The sequence below is a fragment of the Martes martes genome (assembly GCF_963455335.1).
Source record: "Martes martes genome assembly, chromosome: 7".
Taxonomy (NCBI): domain Eukaryota; kingdom Metazoa; phylum Chordata; class Mammalia; order Carnivora; family Mustelidae; genus Martes; species Martes martes.
In genome coordinates, this window is record NC_137894.1 from 67,596,200 (window position 1) to 67,624,087 (window position 27,888).

At 36.5% G+C, this 27,888-nt stretch overlaps 2 protein-coding genes across 4 annotated transcripts in view; one reads left to right on the plus strand and one right to left on the minus strand.

The window, feature by feature from the left end:
• Positions 1-27,888, minus strand: part of FAM227B (family with sequence similarity 227 member B) — a gene marked incomplete at both ends in the record, with an annotated part of 175,659 nt that overhangs the window by 42,296 nt on the left and 105,475 nt on the right. The window lies entirely within an intron of this gene.
• The window catches only part of FGF7 (fibroblast growth factor 7), a 50,458-nt gene continuing 48,517 nt past the window's right edge, over positions 25,948-27,888 (plus strand). Inside the window, exons 1-2 of one of the 3 annotated variants that reach the window (XM_080808526.1) lie at positions 25,948-26,318; positions 27,093-27,469. In XM_080808526.1, the coding sequence (XP_080664652.1) occupies positions 27,184-27,469 (286 nt within the window). In that variant the 5' untranslated portion in view covers positions 25,948-26,318; positions 27,093-27,183. The remainder of the gene's footprint in view (positions 26,319-27,092; positions 27,470-27,888) is intronic. The other 2 variants (XM_080808527.1, XM_080808528.1) reach the window with 2 other exon arrangements.

A 27,888-nucleotide genomic window follows, 5' to 3' on the forward strand; every position in this document is an offset into this window, starting at 1 on the left:
GCAGAAATGTCTGTTCATGTCCTCTGCCCATTTCTTGATTGGATTATTTGTTCTTTGGGTGTTGAGTTTGCTGAGCTCTTTATAGATTTTGGATACTAGCCCTTTATCTGATATGTCGTTTGCAAATATCTTCTCCCATTCTGTCAGTTGTCTTTTGGTTTTGTTAACTGTTCCCTTTGCTGTGCAAAAGCTTTTGATCTTGATGAAATCCCAATAGTTCATTTTTGCCCTTGCTTCTGTTGCTTTTGGCGATGTTCCTAGGAAGAAGTTGCTGCAGTTGAGGTCGAAGAGGTTGCTGCCTGCATTCTCCTCAAGGATTTGTATGGATTCCTTTCTCACATTGAGGTCCTTCATCCATTTTGAATTTATTTTCATGTGTGGTGTAAGGAAATGGTCCAGTTTCATTTTTATGCATGTGGCTGTCCAATTTTCCCAGCACCATTTGTTGAAGAAACTGTCTTTTTTCCACTGGACATTCTTTCCTGCTTTGTTGAAGATTAGTTGGCCATAGAGTTGAGGGTCTATTTATGGGCTCTCTATTCTGTTCCATTGATCTATATGTCTGTTTTTGTGGCAGTACCATACTGTCTTGATGATAACAGCTTTGTAATAGAGCTTGAAGTCTGGAATTGTGATGCCACCAACTTTGGCTTTCTTTTTCAATATTCCTCTGGCTATTCAAAGTCTTTTCTGGTTCCATACAATTTTTAGGATTATTTGTTCCTTTTCTTTGAAAAAAACTGGATGGGATTTTGTTAGGGATTGCATTAAATGTGTAGATTGCTTTAGGTAGCATAGACATTTTCACAATATTTGTTCTTCCAATCCAGGAGCATGGAACATTTTTCCATTTCTTTGTGTCTTCCTCAATTTCTTTCATGAGTACTTTATAGTTTTCTGAGTAGAGATTCTTTGCCTCTTTGGTTAGATTTATTCCTAGGTATCTTATGGTTTTGGGTGCAATTGTAAATGGGATTGACTCCTTAATTTCTCTTTCTTCTGTCTTGTTAGTGTAAAGAAATGCAACTGATTTCTGTGTATTGATTTTATATCCTGATACATTACTGAATTCCTGTACAAGTTCTAGCAGATCTGGAGTGGGGTCTTTTGAGTTTTCCACATATAGTATCACATCTGCAAAGAGTGATAGCTTGACTTCTTCTTTGCTGATTTGGATGCCTTTAATTTCTTTTTGTTGTTTGATTGCTGAGGCTAGGACTTCTAGTATGATGTTGAATAGCAGTGGTGATAATGGACATCCCTACCGTGTTCCTGACCTTAGCAGAAAAGCTCTCAGTTTTTCTCCATTGAGAATGATATTCGTGGTGGGTTTTTCGTAGATGGCTTTGATGATATTATGTACCCTCTATCCCTACACTTTGAAGAGTTTTGATCAAGAAAGGATGCTGTACTTTGTCAAATGCTTTTTCAGCATCTATGGAGAGTATCATCCGGTTCTTGTTCTTTCTTTTATTAATGTACGGCATCACATTGATTGATTTGTGGATGTTGAACCAACCTTGCAGCCCTGGGATAAATCCCACTTGGTCGTGGTGAATAATCCTTTTAATGTACTGTTGGATCCTATTGGCTAGGATTTTGGTGAGAATTTTCGCATCTGTGTCCGTCAAGGATATTGGTCTGTAATTCTCTTTTTGATGGGATCCTTGTCTGGTTTGGGGATCAAGGTAATGCTGGCCTCATAAAATGAGTTTGGAAGTTTTTCTTCCACTTCTATTTTTTGGAACAGTTTCAGGAGAATAGGAATTAATTCTTCTTTAAATGTTTGGTAGAATTCCCCTGGGAAGCTGTCTGGCCCTGGGCTCTTGTTTGTTGGGAGATTTTTGATGACTGCTTCAATCTCCTTACTGGTTATGGGTCTCTTCAGGTTTTCTATTTCTTCCTGGTTCAGTTGTTGTAGTTTATATGTCTCTAGGAATGCATCCATTTCTTCCATATTGTCAAATTTGATGGTGTAGAGTTGCTCATAGTATGTTCTTATAATTGTTTGTATTTCTTCGGTGTTGGTTGTGATCTCTCCTCTTTAATTCATGATTTTATTTATTTGGGTCCTTTCTCTTTTCTTTTTGATAAGTCTGGCCAGGGGTTTATTGATCTTATTAATTCTTTCAAAGAACCAGCTCCTAGTTTTGTTGATTTGTACTATTTTTTTGTTTGTTTGTTTCTATTTCATTGATTTCTGCTCTGATCTTTATTATTTCTCTTCTCCTGCTGGGTTTAGGCTTTCCTTGTTCTTTCTCAAGCTCCTTTAGGTGTAGGGTTAGGTTGTGTATCTGAGACCTTTCTTGCTTCTTGAGAAAGGCTTGTATCGTAATACATTTTCCTCTCAGGACTGCCTTTGCTGTGTCCCACAGATTTTGAACCATTGTGTTTTCATTATCATTTGTTTCCATGAATTTTTTCAATTCTTCTTTAATTTTCTGGTTGACCCATTCATTCTTTATAAGGATGCTCTTTAGTTTCCATGTATTTGGGTTCTTTCCAAATTTCCTCTTGTGATTGAGTTCTAGCTTCAGAGCATTGTGGTCTGAAAATACGTAGGGAATGATCCCAATCTTTTGATACCGGTTGAGACCTGATTTGTTACCGAGGATGTGATCTATTCTGGAGAATGTTCCATGTGCACTAGAGAAGAATGTGTATTCTGTTGCTTTGGGATGAAATGTTCTGAATATATCTGTGATGTCCATCTGGTCCATTGTGTCATTTAAGGCCTTTATTTCCTTGTTGATCTTTTGCTTGGATGATCTGTCCATTTCAGTGAGGGGGGTGTTAAAGTCCCCTACTATTATTGTATTATTGTCAATGTGTTCCTTTGATTTTGTTATTAATTGGCTTATATAGTTGGCTGCTCTCATGTTAGGGGCATAGATATTTAAAATTGTTAGATCTTCTTGTTGGACAGACTCTTTGAGTATGATATAGTGTCCTTCCTCATCCCTTATTATAGTTTTGTCTTAAAATCTAATTGATCTGATATAAGGATTGCTACCCCAGCTTTCTTTTGATGTCCATTAGCATGGTAATTGTTTTCCACCCCCTCACCTTAAATCTGGAGATGTCTTTGAGTCTAAAATGAGTTTCTTGTAGACAGCATATTGATGGGTTTTATCTTTTTATCCATTCTGATACTCTGTGTCTTTTGATTGGGGCATTTAGCCCATTTACATTCAGGGTAACTACTGAGAGATATGAATTTAGTGCCATTGTATTGCCTGTAAGGTGACTATTACTCTATATTGTCTCTGTTCCTTTCTGATCTACTACTTTTAGGCTCTTTGCTTAGAGGACCCCTTTCAATATTACCTGTAGAGCTGGTTTGCTGTTTACAAATTCTTTTAGTTTTTGTTTGTCCTGGAAGCTTTTTATCTCTCCTATTTTGAATGATAGTCTAGCTGGATATAGTATTCTTGGCTGTATGTTTTTCTTGTTTAGTGCTCTGAATATATCATGCCCATTCTTTCTGGCCTGCCAGGTCTCTGTGGATAAGTCTGCTGTCAATATAATATTTTTACCATAGTATGTTATAGACTTCTTGTCCTGGGCTGCTTTCAGGATTTTCTCTTATTCGCTAAGACACTCAAATTTTACTATTAGATGATGGGGTGTGCACCTATTTTTATTGATTTTGATGGGGGTTCTCTGTGCCTCCTGGATTTTGATGCTTATTCCCTTTTCCATATTAGGGGAATTCTCTACAATAATTCTGTGCAATATACCTTCTGCTCCCCTCTTTCTTTCTTCTTCTTCTGGAATCCCAATTATCCTAATGTTGTTTTGTATTATGGTATCACTTATCTCTCAAATTCTCCCCTCGTGGTCCAGTAGTTGTTTGTCTCTCTTTTGCTGAGCTTCTTTATTCTCTGTCATTTGGTTTTCTATATCACTAATTCTCTCTTCTTCCTCATTTATCCTAGCAGTAAGAGCCTCCATTTTTGATTGCACCTCATTAATAGGTTTTTTTATTTCAACTTGGTTAGATATTAGTTCTTTCATTTCTCCAGAAAGGGCTTTTATTTCTCCAGACAGGGTTTCTCTAGTATCTTCTATGCCTTTTTCAAGCCCGGCTAGCACCTTGAGAATCGTCATTCTGAACTCTAGATCTGACATATTACCAACGTCCAGATTGATTAGGTCCCTAGCCTTTGGTACTACCTCTTGTTCTTTTTTTTGTGGTGAGTTTTTCCTCCTTGTCATTTTATCCAGATAAGAATATATGAAGGAGCAAATAAAATGCTAAAAGGGCAGCAAAGACCCCGGGAAAATGTGCTTTAAGCAAATCAGAAGAGACCCTAAATCATGGGGGGAAGAAAGGGGGCAAAAAGAAGTTCAGAAAAAAAATTAATAAAGAAAAAATAAATAAAGAAAAAAATATATATATTAGACTGGTGAATAGAACAGGGTCACCCACTTTTGGGAGTATTTTGGTCTCCTAGAAGAAACTACCTCCCCAAATTTTAAAGAATGAAAAACGTATATAAGGGTAAACACAATGAAGGGATGGAATATGACTATCAAGATCAGAAAAAAAAATTTTTTTTAATTTCTAAAATAGGAGTTGATAAGTTGGTTGGGAGAATAAAGAAAAAGAAAGTGGAGAGGATTTGCTCAGGCTGGAGACTAGAACAAAGTCCTGTGCTAGATTTAGGGTATATTTTGATCTATTAGAAGAAGTTGTATCCCAAATTTTTTTAGAAGAAAAAACCCTATGTGTATATAAAAAGTAAAGTTAGATACAATGAAGGATGAAATAGGACTATAATAATGAAGGTTCAAAAAAGATTATCATTTTTTATGAAAGGTATTGTTAAAATAAACTAGTTAAAAAACGTTAAAAGAGGAAAGGGTAAAGGTTAAAAAAGGTTAAAAAAAACTAGCAGAAGAAAAAAATAAAATTAAAAAAGATTAATTAACTTTGCAAGACTAAAGAATCATGGGGAGAAAGCCATGAATTCTATGATTTACTTTCTCCTCCCCTGGAATTCCGCTGTTCTCCTTGGTAAGTGAACTTGGTCTTGGCTGGTTTTCTTGTTGATCTTCTGAGGGAGGGGTCTGTTGTACTGATTCTCAAGTGTCTTTGCCTGAGGCAGAATTGTACCGCCCTTTCCAAGGGCCAGGCTAAGTAATCCACTCGGGTTTGCTTTCGGGGGCTTTTGTTTCCTGAATACTTTCTGTAGAGTTCTGGAGGACAGGAATGAAAATGGCGGCCTCCCAATCTCTGGCCCAGAGGAGATGAGAGCTCGGGGCCCCACTCCTCAGTGTGCCCTTGGAGAAAAGCACTCAATCACTCCCTTCTCCCTGGTCTCTGGCTGCACTCTGAGCTCACCCAGCCTGTGACCAAGCATCTCTGTCTCTGGCATACAGCCCTGCCTGGAGTCTCCGAACCCCCAGATCCCTGAGCTCATCCAGGAGGGTCTCCCCGGATCTTGTGGGGTCCCTGCTCACAGAGCAGTGGTCTGTGCCACAGATCACAATTTAAGGTAACCCCGACTTGAGAGCTCCTTGGCTCCGTCTCTGTAGCCAGCTGCCCCGCTCTAATACCTGCAAGCCTTGTGACACCCAGACACCCCGATCCTTCTGTGATCCTGCAGGACCTGAGACCATGCCGTCCCCAGCTTAGCCTCTGGAGCAATGTCCCTCAGTGGAGCTGACTTTTAAAAGTTCTGATTTTGTGCTCTGTTACTCCACCGCTTGCCAGGAGCTGGCCCCTTCCCCCGCAGTTTGTCTTCTGGTTGCTTTGGATTCACTTCTCCGCCAGTCCTACCTTTCAGAAAGTGGTCAATTTTCTGTTTCTAGAATTGCTGCTCTTCTTCTCTTCAATCTCCTGTTGGATTTGTAGGTGTTTGGAATGGTTTGATAAGCTATCCAGCTGATCTCCTGCTACCTGATGTCATCTCAGCCTGCTACTTCTCTGCCATCTTGACTCCTCCCCCAGAAAACAATTTTTAAAATGGCAATAAGCATATGCGTATCAATAATTATCTATAAATATAATGGACTAAAATTCTCCAATTAAAAGACAGAGTGGCAAATAGATAAACAGACAAATAAGACCCACCTATATGTTGCCCATGAGAGACTCAGTTCACATGTAAGGATACACAGACTAAAGATGAAGGGATAGAAAAAGATATTTCATGCAAATAAAAACTGAAAGAAAGCTGGGGTAACTATACTTATTTTTTTTAATATTTTATTTATTTGACAGAGAGAAATCACAACTAGGCAGAGAGGCAGGCAGAGATAGAGGAGGAAGCAGGCTCCCTGCGGAGCAGAGAGCCTGATGCAGGGCTCGATCCCAGGACCCTGAGATCATGACCTGAGCTGAAGGCAGAGGCTTTAACCCACTGAGCCACCCAGGCGCCCCGGGTAACTATACTTATACCAGACAACACAGACTTTAAGACACAGACTGTAAAAGAGAGACAAAGATCATTATATAATGATAAAAGGGTTATTCCAACAAGAGGATATAACATTTGTAAATATTCGTGCACTCAACATTGGAGTAGCTAAATATGTAAAGCAAATAGCAACAAACCTAAAGGGGAAAATGGACAGCAATACAATTATAGAGGGGGCTTGAATATCCATCTTTTATCAATGGATAGGTCATTTAGACAGAAAGTCAATAAAAATCATTGGCTTTAAGTGACACTTTAGACCAGATGGACTCTATAGTCATCTCTAGAACATTCCATCCAAAAGCAGAAGACATGAATAGACACTTTGAAAAAAGAAAGCCATATAGCTAACAGACACATGAAAAGATGCTATACATCACTCGGCATCAGGGAAATACAAATCAAAACCACAATGAGATACTACCTCACACAGGTCAGAATAGCTAAAATTAACAACAAAAGAAATAACAGGTGTTGGCAAGGATGCAGACAAAGGGGAATTCCCTTGCACTGTTGGTGGGAATGCAAACTGGTGCAGCCATTCTGGAGAACAGTATGAAGGTTCTTTAAAAAGTTAAAAACAGAACTGCCCTATGATCCAGCAATTGCACTACTAGGTATTTCCCCCAAAGGATATAAAAATATAGATTTGAAGGGGTATGTGCACCCTGAATTTATAGCAGCATTATCAACATTAGCTGATGAATAGATAAAGAATATGGTGTATATATATATATATATATATATATATACACACACACAATGAAATATTATTACCCGGCCATCAAAAAATGAAATCTTTCCATTTGCAATGATTTGGATGGAGTTAGAGTGTATTATGCTGAGTGAAATATGTCAGTCAGAGAATGACAAATATCATATGATCTCACCCATATGTGGAATTTAAGAAAGAAGACAGATGAACACATGGGTAGGGAGAAAAGAAAAAAAGGAGAGAGGGAAACAAAGCATAAGAGACCCCTAAGTGATACAGAACAAGCTGAGGGCTGATGGAGGGAGGTGGATGGGGGATGGGCTACATAGGTGATGGGTGTTAAAGAAAGCACTTATGATGAGCACTTGGTGTTGTATGTAAGTGATGAATCACTGAATTCTACTCCAGAAACCAATATCACACTGTATGTTCACTAACTAAAATTCAAATTTAAAAAAGAGCAAAAAGAAAAAAAAAACTGTTCTGCTAGGTTTTGAATATGAGACTTTAAAAAATTAGACAATAATATGTATCAAAGTATTACTATTTTTCTTAAATCTTTTTCGTTTTCTTTTCTTGCTGTGTTTTATACATCCTATATTTTTTAAAAATTTATTGGAACACTCATTTGTCGGGATAATATTTTACATGTATCATTCTGTAAATATTTTTTCAAATCATGGCTCCTGTTTTTCTTTGAAAAATATCACAGCTCTCTGTGAACGTCTCACCAATGGCAACGAATTCTGAAAACTTGATTTTCCTCACCCTAAAAGTATGTAAGCTCTCTCAATAGGTATATCCAAGAAATTTCACTCAGAGTTTGGGAAGCTTCTCATCCAGGCCAGGTCTTCTCCTCTCCTAGTGGATAGGAGATCTAACTTCCACCTGACAAATAGTTTAGAGTACACATGTGTGAATTTAACTTGCATTCCCTAAGGAGACTACTGTTAGTTAAACATGTAGGCCATTTAAATTTAATTTAATTTAAATGCCAGCACTGCCATTTGTAGATTAAGTGGCCTTGGACAGATTAATTTTGTTAAGCTTCAGCTTCTTCAAATATAACTGGATGATAATAATAATTACTTTATAAACTTAACTGAATAAAAATGAGATCATACATGCAGGTCACAGTAACTGGCACATTGTAAAGGTTATATAAATGTTAGTAAATATTCTTATCAATATTATTTCTTAAGGAGTATAAATTCAAACTCACTTTTACTTCAAACTTATAAAAGTTTTCTTAAGAGAAAATATTGAAAATATTGAGGTATGATTGAGTTTTGTTTATTTCTGCATTAGAAAATGGAGACATTCTCCAGTTAAGGTAGACCACAAAGAGCTATATATGAGAAATGAATTTTCCTAGCCATCTACAGATCCATTTTTACCAGATTATGCATTGTCTTTATGTCCTTGGCCAATACAGTACAATGTTATAGACTCAACTCTGGCTGTATTCACTATGTCAACATAGTTCATTAGATGACACACAGAGCTTGTCTAGGGAGTGTGTGGTAATCAGTTGGGTTGTTCAGAATAAAAATTCACCTTTTTATCCTTCCAAGACACATGGTAACCTCTTCCCTCTTTCAAGTAATAAGCATGGCCATGTGGCTTGCTTTCAGCAATGAAGTAATGAAATTTGAATCAAAATGATGTAGGGGGCTTTTTGAGAGAAAGGTTTAAGAGCCAATGCATAGTTCATTGAGTTCTCTCCTCCCTCCTTCAGTGATTACAGTGAATGGAGATAAAATCTTCTTTGGCTTGGATGTTTGAATTGCTACACTAATAGGACTCTAGCTTATATGCAATATAAAATGAGAGTAGAAAAAAAAAGTTTGTCAGTATAAGCCACTACGATTTTGCTGATGTTGTTACTACATTATAATATACCCTATCTTGATTGATATAGGGACTTACAGGGGAAAAAAAGTACTATATAATCCTAGTATAAGGAATACATCTACTTCATGTGCACAAATGGTTTGTTTTTATTTTATGGATATTGCCCAAGTATGTAAGCAACACTGTCATTTCCTTTCCTTGGCAGATAGAAAGCTTTGAGCTTTCTATCTTATTTGTGAGCCAAGTGTAGCAAAAGTAAAAGATCTCTCAGTAGGATTTTCATTCTAATTTCATCTCAGATGAATTTTCTTGTTCTGCCTCATTTTTCTTAGACCTTCTTTTTCTTACCTGTTAATTTAGCATGCTATTTTATGCTGTCATAGTGAACATACTTCCATAAAGTTACCTAAATCCCTACAGGAAAAAAATGGGCATATATATATATATACACACACACACATATATATTTATGTATATAAATTATATATATTTATGTATATAAATTATGTATACATTTAATTTTATATATATAAAATTATATAATTATAAAATATATATTATATATTATATATAATATATATTATAAAATATATATATAATTAAATGTATACATAAGTATATTGCCTAATGTTTTAGTAAAAAGGATTGAAACATGTGATATACAAGGTGCTTCACTTTATCTTTCATTTAGTTTTCTTGAAATGGCCTAATGGCTCAGACACCACTGTTATTCTGGTGTCTCTCCTGGGGCTTATTGATTGTCCTTCAGAAGAACACAGGACTAGGATTCAGGAATCTAAATTCTAGTTCTATTTTGCCACAAACTACATATGTAATCTCCAGCAACTCACTTCCTGCTTGAGTTTCTACTTCCTCATTTGTAAAAGTGAGGACTTTAAAGAAGATTTTAAATTTATGTTCAAATTATGTTCCTTAATTTATATGAATAAAGGCATGAAGGGATAATTAATCTACCTCTATTAAGTTGGGGAAAAAACCACAAATGTGATTTTCTGGGACTAAATTTACTATTTTCCATTTATTCATGCATTCCTTCAAGAAATACTTCTTGTAGCCTATGTGAAAGAAAGATAGTACGAGGTTACAGAGAAGCAAAGGATACAATTCCTGGCTGCGGCAGTCAATAGGTTGACAAAACATAAGCAAGCAATACTGGTGAAAAATTCAACATCTATTACAAAGTTAATATGAGATGAAGAGGCAAAGAGGTTGTATCAGAAATAAAATTTTAAGGATGAGACAGAGACTGTGGGATATAGTTGTCAGAGCAGGCTCCCTTAAAAACTAATTGGATTTGGAGGGCATGGACAAAGAATGCAGACCAATGGAGCGTATACAGGGGCAAGGTCGGCTAACAAGGCATCTAGACAGGACCTTGAGAAGACCACCCTTGCTGCAGCAAAGGGTTACTTTGGGAAACGTCCTGAGAATAAGGAAAAGAAAAAGAGCAAAAGAGATTAAGATGGAGTGGTTATCCTAGTGTAAATAGATTTTTACTCTGTGTCTGTCAGGAAATAATGCATTGAACTCAAATCTTTGAGGATGATTGAAATAATTGGTGGGTAATTATAAGTTCATTTAAATACTATAGTTGCTTAACAAATAATGTGAGTGATGTGGTTTTACCCTTTAAGTCATAAAGTTGCTAATGAGCCCAATTATTTCAAATTATCATAAATTCATTTCCCCATGGATTGTTGGTCGAAGAGAAAGGTAACATGATAGCCTATCGAAGATGAAAGAAATTATGTCTCTTTTACTTATTGTCATGGAATAATTTTAAAATGTTTGCCAAAGGCATAAAATTGTTAGCTGAGTGTAGTTCTTTGTAATAGAAATAAGAACGAACCAACCCTATCCCTGTGAAAATGGTGGGGGAAAGAGGAGCCAAGGAATGCATAGTTACCTGTTACCACAGAGGAATAAAGGGGAGTACTGTTAAAGAAAAAATTCAAAACCTTGAAGTAATGAAATCAAAGTGGTAAAGAACTCACATTTTGGCGAGGTCAGGGTTCTGTGCAATTTATAGGAGATACATATACTTCTTTCAAAATGTGGGTGGAGGAATCAAATGTACTAGGGAGAAAACTTTTGCAAGGGCTCATTCTGTTTTCCTCTTGGTGTTACTGTTAAATGGAGGGTGCTGTGGGTCACCCACATTATTTCCTCTTTGTTTATAGTCATTGTGCCCTAACGGGAAAAATGCTCGCAGAAGTCTTCGTGACGCAGTGTCAGTTCCCCACCCTTTCCCCAAAATCTTTCCATCAGAACATTTACTATAAGTTAGACTTCTGTACTGAACAAAGAAACTCACATTTTATTCCATTATTTTAAAAAATAAATTATAAGCTCCCAAACCTCTTCTATGGGTGGGTTCTCACTAACAATATGCCTTAAAATAAGTCCATATTCCAAGATCAAATTTGCAAAATCTGGTTCTGTTTTTAATTAAACCAAACTCCTTCTAAGTGAGTGAGAAATTAATAGTTAAAATGCATGATTAGAATAAGAATTGTCTCTTATAAGACTGGCAATGCCAAATTCTTTGAACTGGCTACCACTAAGCTTCTACCCTGACTACTAGGACTAACTGAATCCAAACTTAATCAAATCAATCATACCAAGAAAAGGAACAGCACCAGAAGTTTCATTTGCAAGACCACAGGACACTAATAGAATTTATGGAAGGTTTGAATTAGTTAGTACCTCAGTAAGACCTGTCCTTTTTAATGACACTTCCTTAGGGAGAAAGACTGAGTGCTACTACAGTGTGATCTAAGAACCAATTTTACTTTTAAAATAATTGGTACCACTGTATTACAGTGGAAAGTGCCCGGGAAAGAACAGAATGGTAAATGCAGGAAAGTTTCTCAAACATCAAAGGGCATAAGAAATACTTGGGATGCAATTTTTGACTTTATTAGGTCTGGGGCCCAACAACATCACAGGTATTGGTGATGCTACTAGTCTATGGAATTGTCTGTTGAGTAACAAGGGGATAAATAACACAGACCAGCAACAGTTCCTATCTGACAATGTGACTTTGAACCTGTGTCCTCACCTATAGAATGGACAATGAACACCAATGTCAGAGGGTCACTGCAGGGGTAAGTGAGGTTGTGAAGTGCTTGGCAACACTGAAGAGGAGCACAGAACAGAGAACAGAGAACATGGGTTGTAATGCTGGTAACTGGTACACAGCTTTTGCTATCTTCTCACTCCCATGACTCTTTATATGTATCATTTAGCTGTAGATTCTTAAAAATGAATCGCTAATGAGAAGAGTGAATCATTTTCTATGTTTAGTTTCCGAGATTTCTCATTTGAAAAACTAGGTTTCCCAAAATTATTTTGCTTTAAATGATTGTCTGTATAAATCCTACCTCCATAAACTTTACCTGAAAAAAAAAAAAAGCCTGCCAAGTAAGACTTGATGAATAGCTGTTTTAAAATTATTGGATAAAAGCTTAAATCACCAGAGGTTGCATCATTATGGGTTACTATTTGAGGGTTGTTTGCCTTCTATAATATGAAGTTATTCTCAGAGGAGTATGATTAGAATAGAAACCAGATGTGTTTTTCAGGACTTTACTGGAAAAAAAAAAAAAAAAAGATAAACATGTAGAAAATCAGTATAAGAATGACCAAAGAAGGTTTCCAGAAACTTGAAGCATAACAGAAAAACTGTGCATGTGTGCATGTTCGAGTGAGAAAACAAAGAGTGAGAGATACAAAGAAAGAGGGAAAAAAAGAGTAAAAAATGTGGAGAAGAGGGGCACCTGGGTGGTTCAGTCAGTTAAGCAATTGCTTTTGGCTCTGGTCATGACCCAGGGTCCTGGGATGGAGCCCCACTTTGGGGTCCCTGCTCAGCAGGGAGTTTGCTTCTCCCTTTGCCCCATGCTCGTGTGCTCTCTCATTATCTTTTTTCTCTCTCTCCCAAATAAATAAATAAAATCTTAAAAAAAAAAAAAAAGCTGTGGACTCTGAGAAATAAACTGAGGGCTTTGGAGGGGAGGGGGATGGGAGTTGGGTGATCCTGGTGGTGGGTATTATGGAGGGCACATATTGCAAGGAACACTGGATGTGGTGCATAAAAAATGAAATTTGGAACACTGAAAAAAATAAAATTAAAAAAAAAGGTGTAGAAAAAAATGCAGAGAGAAAGCGAAGGAGGATGAATAGGTTAAGAAACAGTTTCAGAATTCAAAACAGTGCAAAAAAATTTGAAATCTCTGTAAGTATGTGGTATCACCAAGGTAATAGCACAAATTTAATTTCACCTATAAACTAAGAAAGTAAAAAGCAGAACAAGATGGTCTCTTAGTCAAAAGGGAATAAGAGCTAATGAGATAAAGACCATTGTGGAAAGAAAAAAAATTCCCCTTCAAACTTAAAATATGACATGATCTGGGTGCAGTAAAATAATCCAGAAATTTTATATATATTTTTTAACCTTTCTCTTCTTTTTCGAAGGGTAAAATGAACAATAATGTTTCTGATGCTTTTGAGTTTGCTTCTTGGTTTTATATTTGATTATATTATAAATAAATTATCCTTATTACCATAATATGTCAACACTGTGAGTGGAATAATATGAAATGGAAGGCATGAAAGAGGTGGTCAAGGGAAGGAAGGAGTACATCATAAATAATTTCATTACCATTTATGAATTAGTCTTTAGTTATCCCTTTAGTTGTACTGAGAACTAGAATTATCCTCATTTACTTTTTTATTAAAGGGAAAAATAATAAAATGAACTTTATCCTAATAAAACATCCTATCTTAGAATACCTTATTTTCTTTTAAGAATTTTATTTCCAAATAACCTCTCCACCCAACGTGGGGCTCGAACCCACAATTCCAAGATCAAGAGTTACATGCTCCACCAACTAAGCCAGCCAGGCCCCAGCATACTTTAAAATATAGTAAAACTTCATTCGTTTGGCGTCCCTAAATTCAAAATTTGCTATCATTCAAATTGAGTTTGGATTGAAATTTATCTTTTTGCTTTGCAGAAATTTCCAAGATAGTGCAAATTAATAAGAAATCAGTTATCATGGGAAATTTAAAAATAGTTGAAAAAGCAATTTTCAAATAATTTTCAGTACTTTCATATCCACATTTATAGAAGCTGATAAGCTATTTCCATATTTGTCTTATGGATACAATTAATCCAGGTAGCAGTTTGATTTATTACAAATATAGTACTTGGCATTAATAGCCACTATTGTTTTTAAATAGTGGTTATATGCTATAATTTGGATTTCCACTAATTCAGCACCTTTCTAAATTCATGATACAATGTTTCTAACTTCCAAGCTACTTACACGAGGAAATCAAAGCTATAATCATATGTAGCCAAAAAATTCTATTAGAAAGAAATCAGTCTTATTTTATTCTTCTTTTGGCACTATCAAATGAATGATGATATAGTTGTCCTTTTCTCCCCCCAAATTAACCTATTTTTCTTGCCAGTAGGCAAAATTTTAGTTTTTAACATACTCTGTTGTGTAATCTACATGCTGATCTGAACTACTGTACTCCAAAACTCCTCCATTAATATATTTCTTTCTACAGAAGTAAATATAGAATATAGAAGCAATTTTATTTAGAAGCAAATTTATTTTAATCAGAGAGGTACTAAGTATTGATTAGTTTTTAAAATGCCAACATTGTTATGAAGAAACTTCTTTCTCAGTGTTGCAAGAACTGATTGAACATTGTACCCTAACCTACATTTTGACAAATTTAAAACCCATTTATGGCTGAAATCAAAGAGTAAAACTGTTTTAGGCTTTTACAATAACATAGCTTGAGTTCTGATCATTTCATAGGGCCTATGATATTTTGAATGTCAGAAACATTCATAATTAGAAAAATGAGGGAGGATGGCCCTTAACATTTTCATCAAAATACTTAATACTGCCATGAGAAAAGCTTCCCTTTTGCACCAGAGTTCCTTAAAAAGTGATTCTGTTTCTACTTCCACATTTTGTGTTAATTGATTTGTAAGATCTTACTGGTAAGCATTTCAAGGGAGTAAGAGTAAGACAGAGTTTTGGTTTATACCATTCCTCCTAGACTTTCCAGCTGCCTGATTTTCCCATCCATTGCTCTCCCAGGCCTCCTTAGCTATGCAAAATGGCACCACTATTTATCCTATTGCAAATATCAGATATCTGGAATTGAATCTTTTTTTTTTTTTAAAGATTTTATATATTTATCTGAGAGAGAGACACACACAGCGAGAGAGGTAATACAAGCAGGGGAAGTAGGAGAAGGAGAAGCAGGCTTCCCACGGAGCAAGGAGCCCAATGCAGGGCTCGATCCCAGAACCCTGGGATCCTGACCTGAGCCAAAGGCAGATGCTTAGCGACTAAGCCACCCAGGCACCCCGGAACTGAATCTTGACTCCTCACATCTCTCAGATAGAAGCTATCATCAAGCTTTTTCTCCAACATTTATCTGCCCACTTCTTTCACTCTCCCCATCCAGGATCCTAGTCTAGGTCATCATCACCTCCAACCTGGATTACAGTCATAGCCTCCAAACTGGTCTCCTTATTTCAGCTTTTGCCATTTCCAAACCATTCTTTTTGGTTTTAGAATGATCACATGACTCATTGATCATAACCCATTATTCCTAGGATCAAATCCAGAATTCCTGCTGTTGGTATCAGGACCCTACATACATTGGTTTCATATCACCTAACTTTCCCCTTGTTTGCTATGCTCCAGTTATACTGTCATCTTTTGATTTCTAGAACATACCAAACTCATTATCACCTCAGAACTTTTGCTTTCCTTGTTACTTTAGCCTGGAATGGGCTGCCACTTCTTTCTTCTTCTTTCTTTCTTTTCTTTTTTTTTTTTTTTTAAGATTTTATTTATTTATTAAAGACAGAGAGCAAGAGTTCATGAGAAGGGGGAGCAGCAAAGGGAGCAGGGAGCTCCACGTGGGGCTCAATTCCAGGACTCTGGGATCATAACCTGAGCCAAAGGCACCCGCTTAACTGACTGAGCTACCCAGGCACCCCTGGGCTGCCAATGAGAAGATTTCTTCTTATTCTTCAGATCTGAGCTTAAATGATCTTGTCAGAAAGGCCTTCTGTGCCCAGATTCCAACAACCCCTTTCTTCCCTTTTCTCTTGTATTATTTGCTACCATAGTAACCTATTTATTTCCTCCTGAAATGTCATCATAATTCTTTTTTTTAAAAAAGATTTTATTTAATTATTTGACAGAGAGAGAGAGAGAGAGAATATAAGTAGGGAAAGTGTCAGAGGGAGAAGGAGAAGCAGGCTCCCCACTGAGCAGAGAGCCCGATGTGGGGCTCCATCCCAGGACCCTGAGATCATGACCTGAGCTGAAGGCAGACGCTTAACTGACTGAGCCACCCGGGTACCCCCAAGAAGTCTTTTTATGTGTTTATTATCTGTCCCTTCCTCCATAATTTCCCTTCATCCCTTCTTCCTCAAGTTCCATGAAGTCAGGGACTTTGCCTATCTCCTATTATATTTGAGTATTATGTAAATACATAGTAGGTGATGATTTGAAGTAATTAGCTGAGTTAACAGAATACATAGGATCAAGGATTCTATTGCATCATTAAAAACTCAGTAAGTAAAATTTCAAAGGAAATATCTGATTACATGATTCTTGGATCCATCATGCAGACTAAAGATAGAATAAGGAAGGGAGAGAGAGAGTGGGTAGAGAAGGTAGAGAGAGAGGATTTGTGAGGAGGATTTCTTCTCTGTTAGTCTCTTTTCCTACCAAGAGGAGAAGTGGGGAAGCAGGTGTTTCTCACTTTACCCCAAATCAACTGAGAGAGTAGTGTTTGAGGAATATTGAGCACCACAGAGGATGTTGGGCACAGAAGATTTTATATGAGAAAAAAAGACTAGAGTTTTATTCATGAAAAATGGAGGTGTTACTGAAGACTTTTGAGCAGAAAAATAACATGATTATAACTGTGCTTCAGAAAGATTAACCTGATAGCAACACATAAAATGGATTGGGGGTCAGAAAGAGGAGATTCAAGGAGGTGAGTTAGGAATAGAGTTGACATGAGAAAAAATTACTTGCCTTAGGATATGAATGTGATAATTGATAGGAAGCAAAGGTGTGGAAAAAGTTGTGGTGACAAAATTGATGACTTTTGGAATTGATTAGATGAAGAAGGAGGACTAAGTATGACTAAGTTAATATTAAATACCATCAAGTGGAAAATTTGAGTAATATTTAAAGATAGAAAGAATATTTAGCTTGAGGAGAAGCCTAAGGAGAAGCATTAACCCCCTTTCTCTCATGTGTGAGTTATTTTTTTAGCCACCAGGTTTATAAGAAACTGTAATTTAATAGCTATCTGGCTTTTCATGGATTATTTTATCCTAAAAATACTGAACTCCATAACAGTCTTCTCTTTCTTTGCTATTATAATTATCTTTATTCTGCCTCCTTCTGCTACTTTTGAAAAGTTCATTTGATGTTGGGGTGCTTTGGTGGCAAATTCAGTTGCATAGCCGACTTTTGGTTTTAGCTCATGTTGTGATCTCACAGTCACGATATTGAGCACTCAACCAGAGTCTGCTTGAGTATCCCTCTCTCCTTCTCCCTCTGGCTCTCCCCCTGCACCCCCCATACACATGTGCTCTCTCTCCCCCTCTCTATCAAATAAATAAGTAAATCTTAAAAGAAAGTTTATTTGTTGCTAAAAATTCCTGGTTTTAAAGTTAATGATTTAAAAAATAAAGCCAATTCTGTTATTAACATATTGACGTTTATGAAAGATTTAAAAAATTTTTTTGCACTCCCTTATTTTATTCCCTTGCTATGTAGACAATGAATATGGAATCAAAGAATGACAACTTTAAGCAAAGAATGTAATAACCCTAATTGTACAGGGTCTTTGTTGTTTTTCATGATGTTCTCCTGGGGTGAAGCAAAATTCTCTCCCTACCCATTATAATGCTTTTCAACTGTTAGAGTGGCTCTATGCTGTCAAAACTAGGCACTAATGTATAGCACTGAATCAAGAAGACGGATTCTTTGTAAAGTTAAGCATTAATTTAAGTGGAGTCAAGCCAATTAAGAGTGAACTGCATAATATAATTTCATTATATAGAAATTTCCAAATTGAAAAAAGAAATAACTAAAAACTCTAGAGATCTTATTCTAGGTCTAAAGTTGCATAGTAATTCAGAAGAGTAATAATGTATTTTGAAGAACTTTAACTTTAGATGAGCATTTCAGAGAACTTTTTATAAATATTAAATTAAATAAAACAAACTTTTATAGACAGAGACACAAAAAGTCAAGTTACATTTGTAAACTGAGATATTTATACAGTTGAGTCATAGGCACACCACAATTTTGAACATATGACTCAGACTTTGTACATTATATACAATTAGTTTTAAAATGTTAAGGCATTATGCCAAGAATAACCACAAAGTTTACATAACTGAGGATTTATAGGGACCCCAGGCTTGCTCAATTACTCTTGAGATTGTACTCCTGAGTTTAAACTACTGTCTTTGACCACCAGGTCCATCAGGTTTGAAGGACACACACCTATACCCCAACTTCCTACTACACTTAGAATAAACCCAAACTCTTATTACCATGACCTTCTAAATGTTCTTTAGCATCTGGCCTCTGACTACTTCTTCAGTTTCATTTATTTCTCACTATTCTTCTCCCCATTGCTCATGTACTTCATGTACATTGGCCTTCTTTCAGTTCTTGGAAGTCCCAGGAAGCTTAAAATTTACCTCCTCAAGAAGTGAGTTGGGGGAAATTGGAGGGGGAGACAAACCATGAGAGACTGTGGACTCAGAAACAAATTGAGGGTTTTGGAGGAGAGGGGCGTGGGCGGTTGGGTGAACCTGGTGGTGGGTATTAAGGAAGGCACTGTATTGCATGGAGCACTGGGTGTGGTGCATAAACAATGAATTTTGGAACACTGAAAAAATAAAATGAAATTTAAAAAAATATATTTAAAAATTTTACCTCCTCAGACAGGCCTTTTCTACTTAAAGTAGGTCCCTCTACCCATTTACCCCTATCTCCTTGAATATCTTCTTTGTAACCTAATATCCACCCCCAACTTACATCACAGATTTATGTGTTTATGTTTGTTCCTTCACTGGAATGCATACTCTGTAAGGTCAGAGTATTCTTCCAGAATATTCCTTCCAGAGTATTCACTACTCTATTTCCAAAACTCTAGGACAACACCTGGTACCAAATAGCTACTTGATAAATATTTTTTAGTGAGTAGATCAAGGAAGTAAGTAATATTGATTGTACGGCATGATCCAAAGTTGGGGCTAAATTTATGGGATGGAAAAAAAAAATTACGGAAAGGGACTGACAAGGGAAAAGATGAAGATAAATCCATAGTGTGGCAATAGTTGTGGGAATATAGTAGAAGTAGATCTTGGATTATAATCTCAAATATGCAAGAAATAACATAAATTTATGTTTATAAATCAACCTTGTTTCAACTTTGAGAATGTTACCTCCCAGGTTGGTAAAAAAATTTTACCTCCATTGTTTCTGGGTTTCCCTCTTCTGCCTCAAGATGGAATAGGATTCAGGGACAAGGCAAGGCCCTCTGTTTTTTGGTTTTTGTTTTCGTTTTTTTTTTTTTTTTTAAGATTTTATTTATTTATCCACAGACAGAGATCACAAGCAGGCAGAGAGGGGGCAGAGAGAGAGGGGGAAGCAGGCCCCCCGCTGAGCAGAGAGCCCAACACGGGGCCGATCACAGGACCCCGAGACCATGACCAGAGGCTCAACCGACTGAGCCACCCAGGCACCCCAGCCCTCTGGTTTTTGAGTCATTGGTCTACTCTTGTTCCTTCTGGGTGTTCTCCGACTCTGCTCACATAGTTCCTTCAGATATGGACTTCCTGCTGTTTTCAGATTTCTTTTTGAAACATGGGAAATCTTTTTGAGGGGTGCTTGTGGCCCCCATCTGTTTAGATACATGAGATAGTCCTTACTCTCTGGACCTTGGCTGCTTCTGCTGTGCTACAGTGTTGTTTCCAGAAATATAGGAGCTGGGCTCCACAAATAGACTGACTTCTTTATGCTCTTTTCATGGTACTTAGTATAACTCTGTGAAGTGGATCCAGGCTTAACCCAAGTCAGGACGTGTATGTGACTTTTTTCTCACCCATCTTACCTTTCTTTCTTTCTTTTTTTTTTAAAGATTTTATTTATTCATTTGACAGAGAGAGAGAGAGAGAGATCACAAGTAGGCAGAGAGGCAGGCCGAGAGAAGGGGGGAAGCAGGCTCCTTGCTGAGCAGAGAGCCTGATGTGGGGCTCGATCCCAGGACCCTGAGATCATGACCTGAGCCAAAGGCAGAGGCTTAACCCACTGAGCCACCCAGGCACCCCCCCCCCATCTTACCTTTCTAATTATAAAGTTTGGCTATCTTTTTTGAGAATATGAAGAACAGAAAAAACAAGATAAAATAACATAATTTAATATTACATAAACTTATTCTGCTAATAGGAATTAAATAAGTTTGGGCCACAATAGAGGCAGGGAGTATGATTCTGATCACGTCACCTTTTTGCTTGATATATTTTAATGGCTTCCTATTGCCTTTAGGGTGAAGATCTGACTCCTTAACACAGCCCAACAGGACCTTTCCCATCTCTTCATGCACTGCAGTCCTTCTCATTCCCTCTAATAAAACCAAACTTGTGTTTCATTGTTAAAACAAATGTGTTCTCTTTCAATACAGGGTCTTTGCATATTTACAGGTACCGCTTCACCTGCTTAGCTCCTTCTCACCCTTTAAATTGCAGCTCTACTGTCATTACTGCAGGGTAAGTTTCCCTACTGCCACCTGTTGTGCACTCTGTGATGGTGGCTTTCTCTCATAAAATGAGAAATGCAAGGTAATATAATGAGTGTCATTTTTACCTGTCAGAGTAGCAAAACCCGAAAAATTTGGTAATATACTATACTATACAATATACTATACTGAAAACAAAGTTACACTTCTGGACTGCTAGTGGGATTATAAAACTAGCACAACTTCTGTGGAGGATAAGCTGGCAATATCTAGCTAAATAATAAATACATATACAATTTGACCTGGACAAGTTCTAGAAATTGATCCTACAAATATATTTGCATAGTAAAAAATGACATGTTTACAATTTTATTTGTTGGAGCATTTTTTTTTTTTTTGGTAACAGAAAAAGACTGGAAAAAAATTAATGTCCATCAATAGATGACTAGGCAAATACATTGTGATATATTCCCATTCAATTCCCATTCAATGGAGTACTATGTAGTTGTAAAACAAATTGAGGAAATTCCCTAAATACTAATGGGGTCTTTCTATTTTTATTAGTAAAAATGCAACATGCAGCACATGATGTATGGTATGCTACCTTTTGTACAAAAAGAAGAAATATTATATATATGTGTGTGTATATCCACACATATGTATTCAATTTGCCTATATATACATAGAAAACTCTGGAAAGTTACACAAGAAACTAATAACAATGATTACCTATATTTTTGGTAAAGAATGGGAGCTAAAAGGATGGGGAACAGGATAGGATGTAAGAATGTACAGTAATGAAAATATTTAATGATGTTCCCTTCTACTGATTATATTATACATACTTATGAATGTGGCATAGGTTTAAAATTAATTATTGAAATGCAAAATTTATTAAACAAAAGCTATTTTCTATCATTTACCTCTTTATTAAATAGGAATATAGTGGAGGTTGCTTAAGCAAAACTAGATGGTGGTTAATCATTACCTTAATGACCACTTATGTTTTCATGATGTTTTCATTGTATTCTTTTCACATGTTCTATCCCCAAATCAACCAAGGCAAGAATTAGGCACTGTTTCTTTTTGAAGAATACCAGATGCTAATCTTTATTTTCTAAGGATGTTTTTCTAAAAAGCCAGTGTTTAGGAATAGATGCAAGAATCCTTTGTTTTCCAGATTTAAACCTTTGTTTTACAAATTCAAAGCTCAAGAGCTGGAGGTGTTTCCAATGAAAACTGAAGTTAACACAATCCAGAAACAGTAAGAGAGACACTTCTTCAAAGTATTTCTGTGCTTAGCTTATCACTATATATACATTAAAAATAGAACAATAAATGCTTATCAATGTAATTACCACCAAGAACTTTTTAAAAAAACCCAGAGTGATGGAATGGAATAGAGAACCCAGAAATGGACCTTCAACTCTATGGTCAACTACTCTTTGATAAAGCAGGAAAGAATATCCAGTGTAAAAAAGATAGTCTCTTCAACAACTGGTGTTGGGAAAATTGGACAGCCACATGCAGAAAAATGAAACTGGACCATTTTATTACAACATACTCAAAGATAAACTCAAAATGGATGAAAGACCTAAATATGAAACAGGAATCCATCAAAATCCTAGAGGAGAACACAGGCAGCAACCTCTTCAACCTTGGCCACAGCAACTTCTTGCTAGACCCGTCTCCAAAGGCAAGGGAAATAAAAAGCAAAAACAAACTAGTGGGACTTCATCAAGATCAACAGCTTTTGCACAGCAAAGGAAACAGTCAACAAAACCAAAAGACCACCTAGAGAATGGGAGAAGATATTTGTAAATATCTTATCAGATAAAGGGCTAGTATCCAAGATCTACAAAGAACTTATCAAACTCAGCACTCAAAAAAACAAGTAATCCAGTCATGAAATGGGCAGAAGACATGAACAGACATTTCTGCAAAGAAGTCATACTGATAGCTAATAGACACATGAAAAAGTGCTCAGCATCACTCAGCATTAGGGAAATACAAATCAAAACCACAATGAGATACCACCTCATACCAGTCAGAATGGCTAAAATGAACAAGTAAGGAAACAACAAATTTTGGTAAGGATGTGAATGGGGAACCTTCTTACACTGCTGGTGAGAATGCAAGCTGGTACAGCCATTTTGGAATACAGTATAGAGTCTCCTCAAAAAGTTAAAAATAGAGCTACCCTATGACCCAGCAATTGCACTAGTAAGTATTTACTCAAAGGATACAAACATGGTGATCCAAAGGGGCAACTGCACCCTAATGTTTATAGCAGCAATGTCCACAATAGTCAAACTATGGAAAGAGCCCAGATGTCCATTGACAGATGAATGGATAAAGAAGATGTGGTATCTATATATATAATGAAATATTACTCAGCCATCAAAAATGAAATGTTACCATATGCAATGATGTGGATGGATCTAAAGGCTAAGAGAAATAAGTCAATCACAGGAAAACAATTATCATATGATGTCACTCATCTATAGAATTTAAGAAGAAAAACAGAGGATCATAGGGGAAGGGAGGGAAAAATAAAATAAGATGAGATCAGAGAGGTAGTCAAACCATAAGAGACTGTTACCTATAGGAAGGAAGTTGAGGGTTGCTGGAGGGGAGTGGTGGGGGGATGGGGTAACTGGGTGATGGGCATTAAGGAGGGCACATGATGTAATGAGCACTGGTTGTTATATGCAACTGATGAATCACTGAACTCCACCTCTGAAACTAATAATACACTATATTTTAATTAATTGACTTTAAATAACATAAAATTAAAAAAAAACACACACACAGAGTGTAGGGGCACCTAGGTTAAGCATCTGCCTTCAGTTCGGGTCATGATTCCAGGGTCCTGGGATTGAACCCTGCATAGGGCTCCCTGCTCTGTGAGAAGCCCGCTTCTCCCTCTCCCACTCCCCCTGCTTGTGTTCCCTCTCTTGCTGTGTCTCTCTCTGTCAAATAAATAAATAAAATCTAAAACAACAACAACAACAACAACAACAAACCCAGTGTTAACCCATCTAGAGATACCTGAAGTTCCTCTTGGTTTTTGGAGAATACCTCTTAAAGTATACGTATAATATGGGCATAAGTGAGGTTTTCATTACGGCTGTGGTGTTATTGAAGCAGGTTATAGGCCTATCTTGAGTTAATTATTTTCCATTAGGAAAACTGATAATCAAAAGATTATTTATTTAGAATTTTTCTTTAGAAGATTTTATTTATTTGTCAGAGAGAGAGAGAGAGAGAGAAAGAGAGAGTGTGCCTGTGAGCATGAATAGGGGGAGGGGCAGAGGGAGAAGCAGGCTCCCTACTGAGCAAGGAGCGTGAAGTGGGACTTGGTCCCAGAACTCCGGGATCATGACCTGAGCCGGAGAGACGCTTAACTGACTGAGCCAGCCAGGCATTCCACTAATCAAAAGATTTAAATATAGTTACCTTGTTGAGATTAAGCCACTCATTAATATTATGGGGATTATATTTTCAAATCACAGAGTGCAAAGGCATCTAATGAACCTAAAATAAATAGATCACAATTTTGTGCTTTGTTTCCAATTTTACAGTCAACCCTATAGAACAGATTTTAAGGAGGCACTAGCAGTCTTTATCAACAAACTATCTATTTCTTTTATTTAAGTTTTGAGCATTTAATTAGCAAATTTTGACTTTTAATCTATTGATTTCTTAGTTAAAATGTGTAGGCTCGGTGTGGAACACATGGATTTAGTAGCTCTTGAGTATCTTTACCTATGAACTGACCATTAATAATTTTCACTTCTTTAGAAGCAATATCCAAGTTCTAGGAGTTCTGACACTGCTCCTTGTTGTTACATATGGGACTATGATTCAGAACACAGTAACTTCATTCTTTTCCCTTCTCATTGGCCTACATGATAGATTATTTTACGGTGACCTATTCAATGGACGCAATTTGAGGAGGGCCCACCCTCCTTTGCTCTGGTAAACTTACAAATTTCAATATCCGGTGCCTAAAGAGTAACTGGGTACATTTAGCCTTTTCCATGCTCTTGACTCTGTTCCCCAAAAGCATAGAAATCACATACACTATGATCTGGATTGGAAGGACTTAATTTCCTTTTTCTATTTGGTCTACATGCACCACCTGGTGGTAAAATAGTGCATTTCAAGTTGTGTGTGTGTGTGTGTGTGTGTGTGTGTGTGTGTGTGTGTTGGGGGTATTAACATAGGAAAGAGAATTTCAATATACATTCCTAAATATTGATTTAAATTAACAATGCAATTATTTTGCAGCAAATAGTTAACAAAACACTAGAACACTATATATATGCCAGAATAGGAAGTAAAGGAGAGAGTACCTCATGTTGGAAAGTACAATAGCTTTCTCTTATTTACATTAACTACAGCTCTTATAACTCCATCCTTTGATAAACATTTATTTATTGTGCTAATGTTCTTATTGAGACAAGAGACAAACACTGATAAGCAGTGTAAAACCATTTTCTTTATTTTTAATTTTTAAGGATTATAATTTTTAAAAGGATGCATCCTCTTTCTTACACTGGTAGTTCGTACAAGTCAAATTCACAGAATTTTAAAACTACAAGGCACCACAGAATCATTTGGACTAATGCACTAATTTTACAAATATAGTAGCTGAGACTCAGAAATGCCAAGTGACTTGCCCAAAGTCATACTGGTAAATAGTGGCTCAGCTCAAATAAGAAACTAGGTCCTCTTACTTTCAGCCTAGGAATATAAAATCTAAAAATTATACTCGTATACCATGGTAAAATACCTCTGTGTGAAAAGATATGCACTTAACTCGGCCACATAGTGCTTTAGAACACTAAGATGTGAGTTAATTGACACAGGCTAGTTTTGTTCTAAAATTCTGAGTGCAAAGAAGTAACAGTAGAAATGCACGTATCATAAAACTATTGAAAAGGCTTTCTAACCAGCAAAAATCCCTTTTATATACGTTCAAAGGAGTATTTTTCAACTTATATATAATGCTTTTGTTGTGAAGATGGTGCAAAAAATTCCCTTTCCCCTTTTAACTGCTTCAGAATCAGAGATCTGTTTCTACAAAGTAGGTACCCACTGGTAGGTTTAGGCATAAACCATGTTCATAGCTCCCTCTCATGACCATTGAATGAATACTATATAAGCCTCCTTTATTCTCGCTGTTGTATTCAACTAACAGCTCACTGGTTAAGTTTTAATTGCTTCCAATGAGGTCAGCAAAGGTATTTATCGAAAAGCCCTGAATAAAAAGGCTCCACACACACACACACACACAAGCATACACGCGCTCACACAGAGAGAAAATCCTCTTGCCTGTTGATTTATGGAAACAATTATGATTCTGCTGGAGAATTTCTCAGCTGAGAAATAGTTTGTAGCTACAGTAGAGAGGCTCAAGTTGCACAAGGCAGACAACAGACATGGAATTCTTGTGTATCCAGCTGTTATCAACAGAACAAGTAAGTTACTGTTATTTGTCTTTAAAAATAATACTGAATGGTTTTCTAGTAGTTTACCTCTTTCTCTGGTTTTAGTGCTGAGGGGAAAAGTAAAGTTACCAAACTTTTGAGCCACGTAATTATCTATAGTAATTATGCTGTAGAACTTACATAAAGATAAGGGTGACGTTCTCCAGACAATACTGGCATTTAACTTGAGAAATGTGGGTAGTTCAGGAGAAAATAACTGATTAGCCAGAAACATAAAAGCATACAATAAACAAATCTAGGGAAAGCATTTATATTTTGTTAATAGTGATTTTAGGACTTAATTTAAATCAATAGCTCTAACTGCAGGATGTTTCTTACCAAATAGCAATCTGAATAAATGGTACAATCATATTCTGATTTGTCTCTAGTGATGCATAACTTTTATAAATCTACATAGAGAGAAATGAAGATGTTGGCATCTTCTGTGAAAGCTGTTTTAAATGTGCCTTCACAGTACAAACTGCACTGCATGTTATACTACTATTTACCTACTAAGATTTATACATATAATTTTTCATCCTCCCCTCCCCTCCTTTCCCTATTCTTAATTTCTTATTGCAAACAGAAGTCAAGTAGTAAACAGTGTCGCAGCAACTGAGCTTATTACAACCTGTTTTTATAAGGAAATACCAACAGAGAGTTATTTTAGGAGGAATCCTGTATTGTTATCAGGAACTAAAAGGATAAGGATAACAATTTGGAAAAAAACAACTACTCTTTCTTAAATCAATCTACAATTCACAGATAGGAAGAGGTCAATGACCTAGGAGCAACAATCAACTCAAGATTTAATTTTCATTATGTTATTCATGAACACCCGGAGCACTACACTATAATGCGCAAATGGATACTGACATGGATCCTGCCAACTTTGCTCTACAGATCATGCTTTCACATTATCTGTCTAGTGGGCACTATATCTTTAGCTTGCAATGACATGACTCCAGAGCAAATGGCTACAAATGTGAACTGTTCCAGCCCTGAGCGACATACAAGAAGTTATGATTACATGGAAGGAGGGGATATAAGAGTGAGAAGACTCTTCTGTCGAACACAGTGGTATCTGAGGATTGATAAACGAGGCAAGGTCAAAGGAACCCAAGAGATGAAGAACAGTTACAGTAAGTAATGTCCTTTATTTATAGCACTGTGTAGGAACCTTAATCTGTGAAAGAATCATTTCTCAAGTGACAGGCTTTCTTAGTTTCCTTTTTTTTTTTTTTAAATTAACTATCATCTAATTTCTCTCAATTGGGATCATGAACTATGTTTCCAAAAACATCTTCTGCAACAGGTCAAATCTACTAATACTATTGTTGGAACTGATAACCCAAGCCAGTTTTAAAATATAATCCCTATGTCCTAAACTCAAAATGCTTATAAGCTAAGCAAAATGTAAATGATATTATTCACACTGAAATGTGACTCACTGTCTTCTATCAAAATTCATTAGGAACTCTTAAAAGAGAGTTCTCAGTAAATGCACAGTAAATGAGTACTCAGTAAATACTCACCAAAAGCTACTTACTAGTTTGAGGAA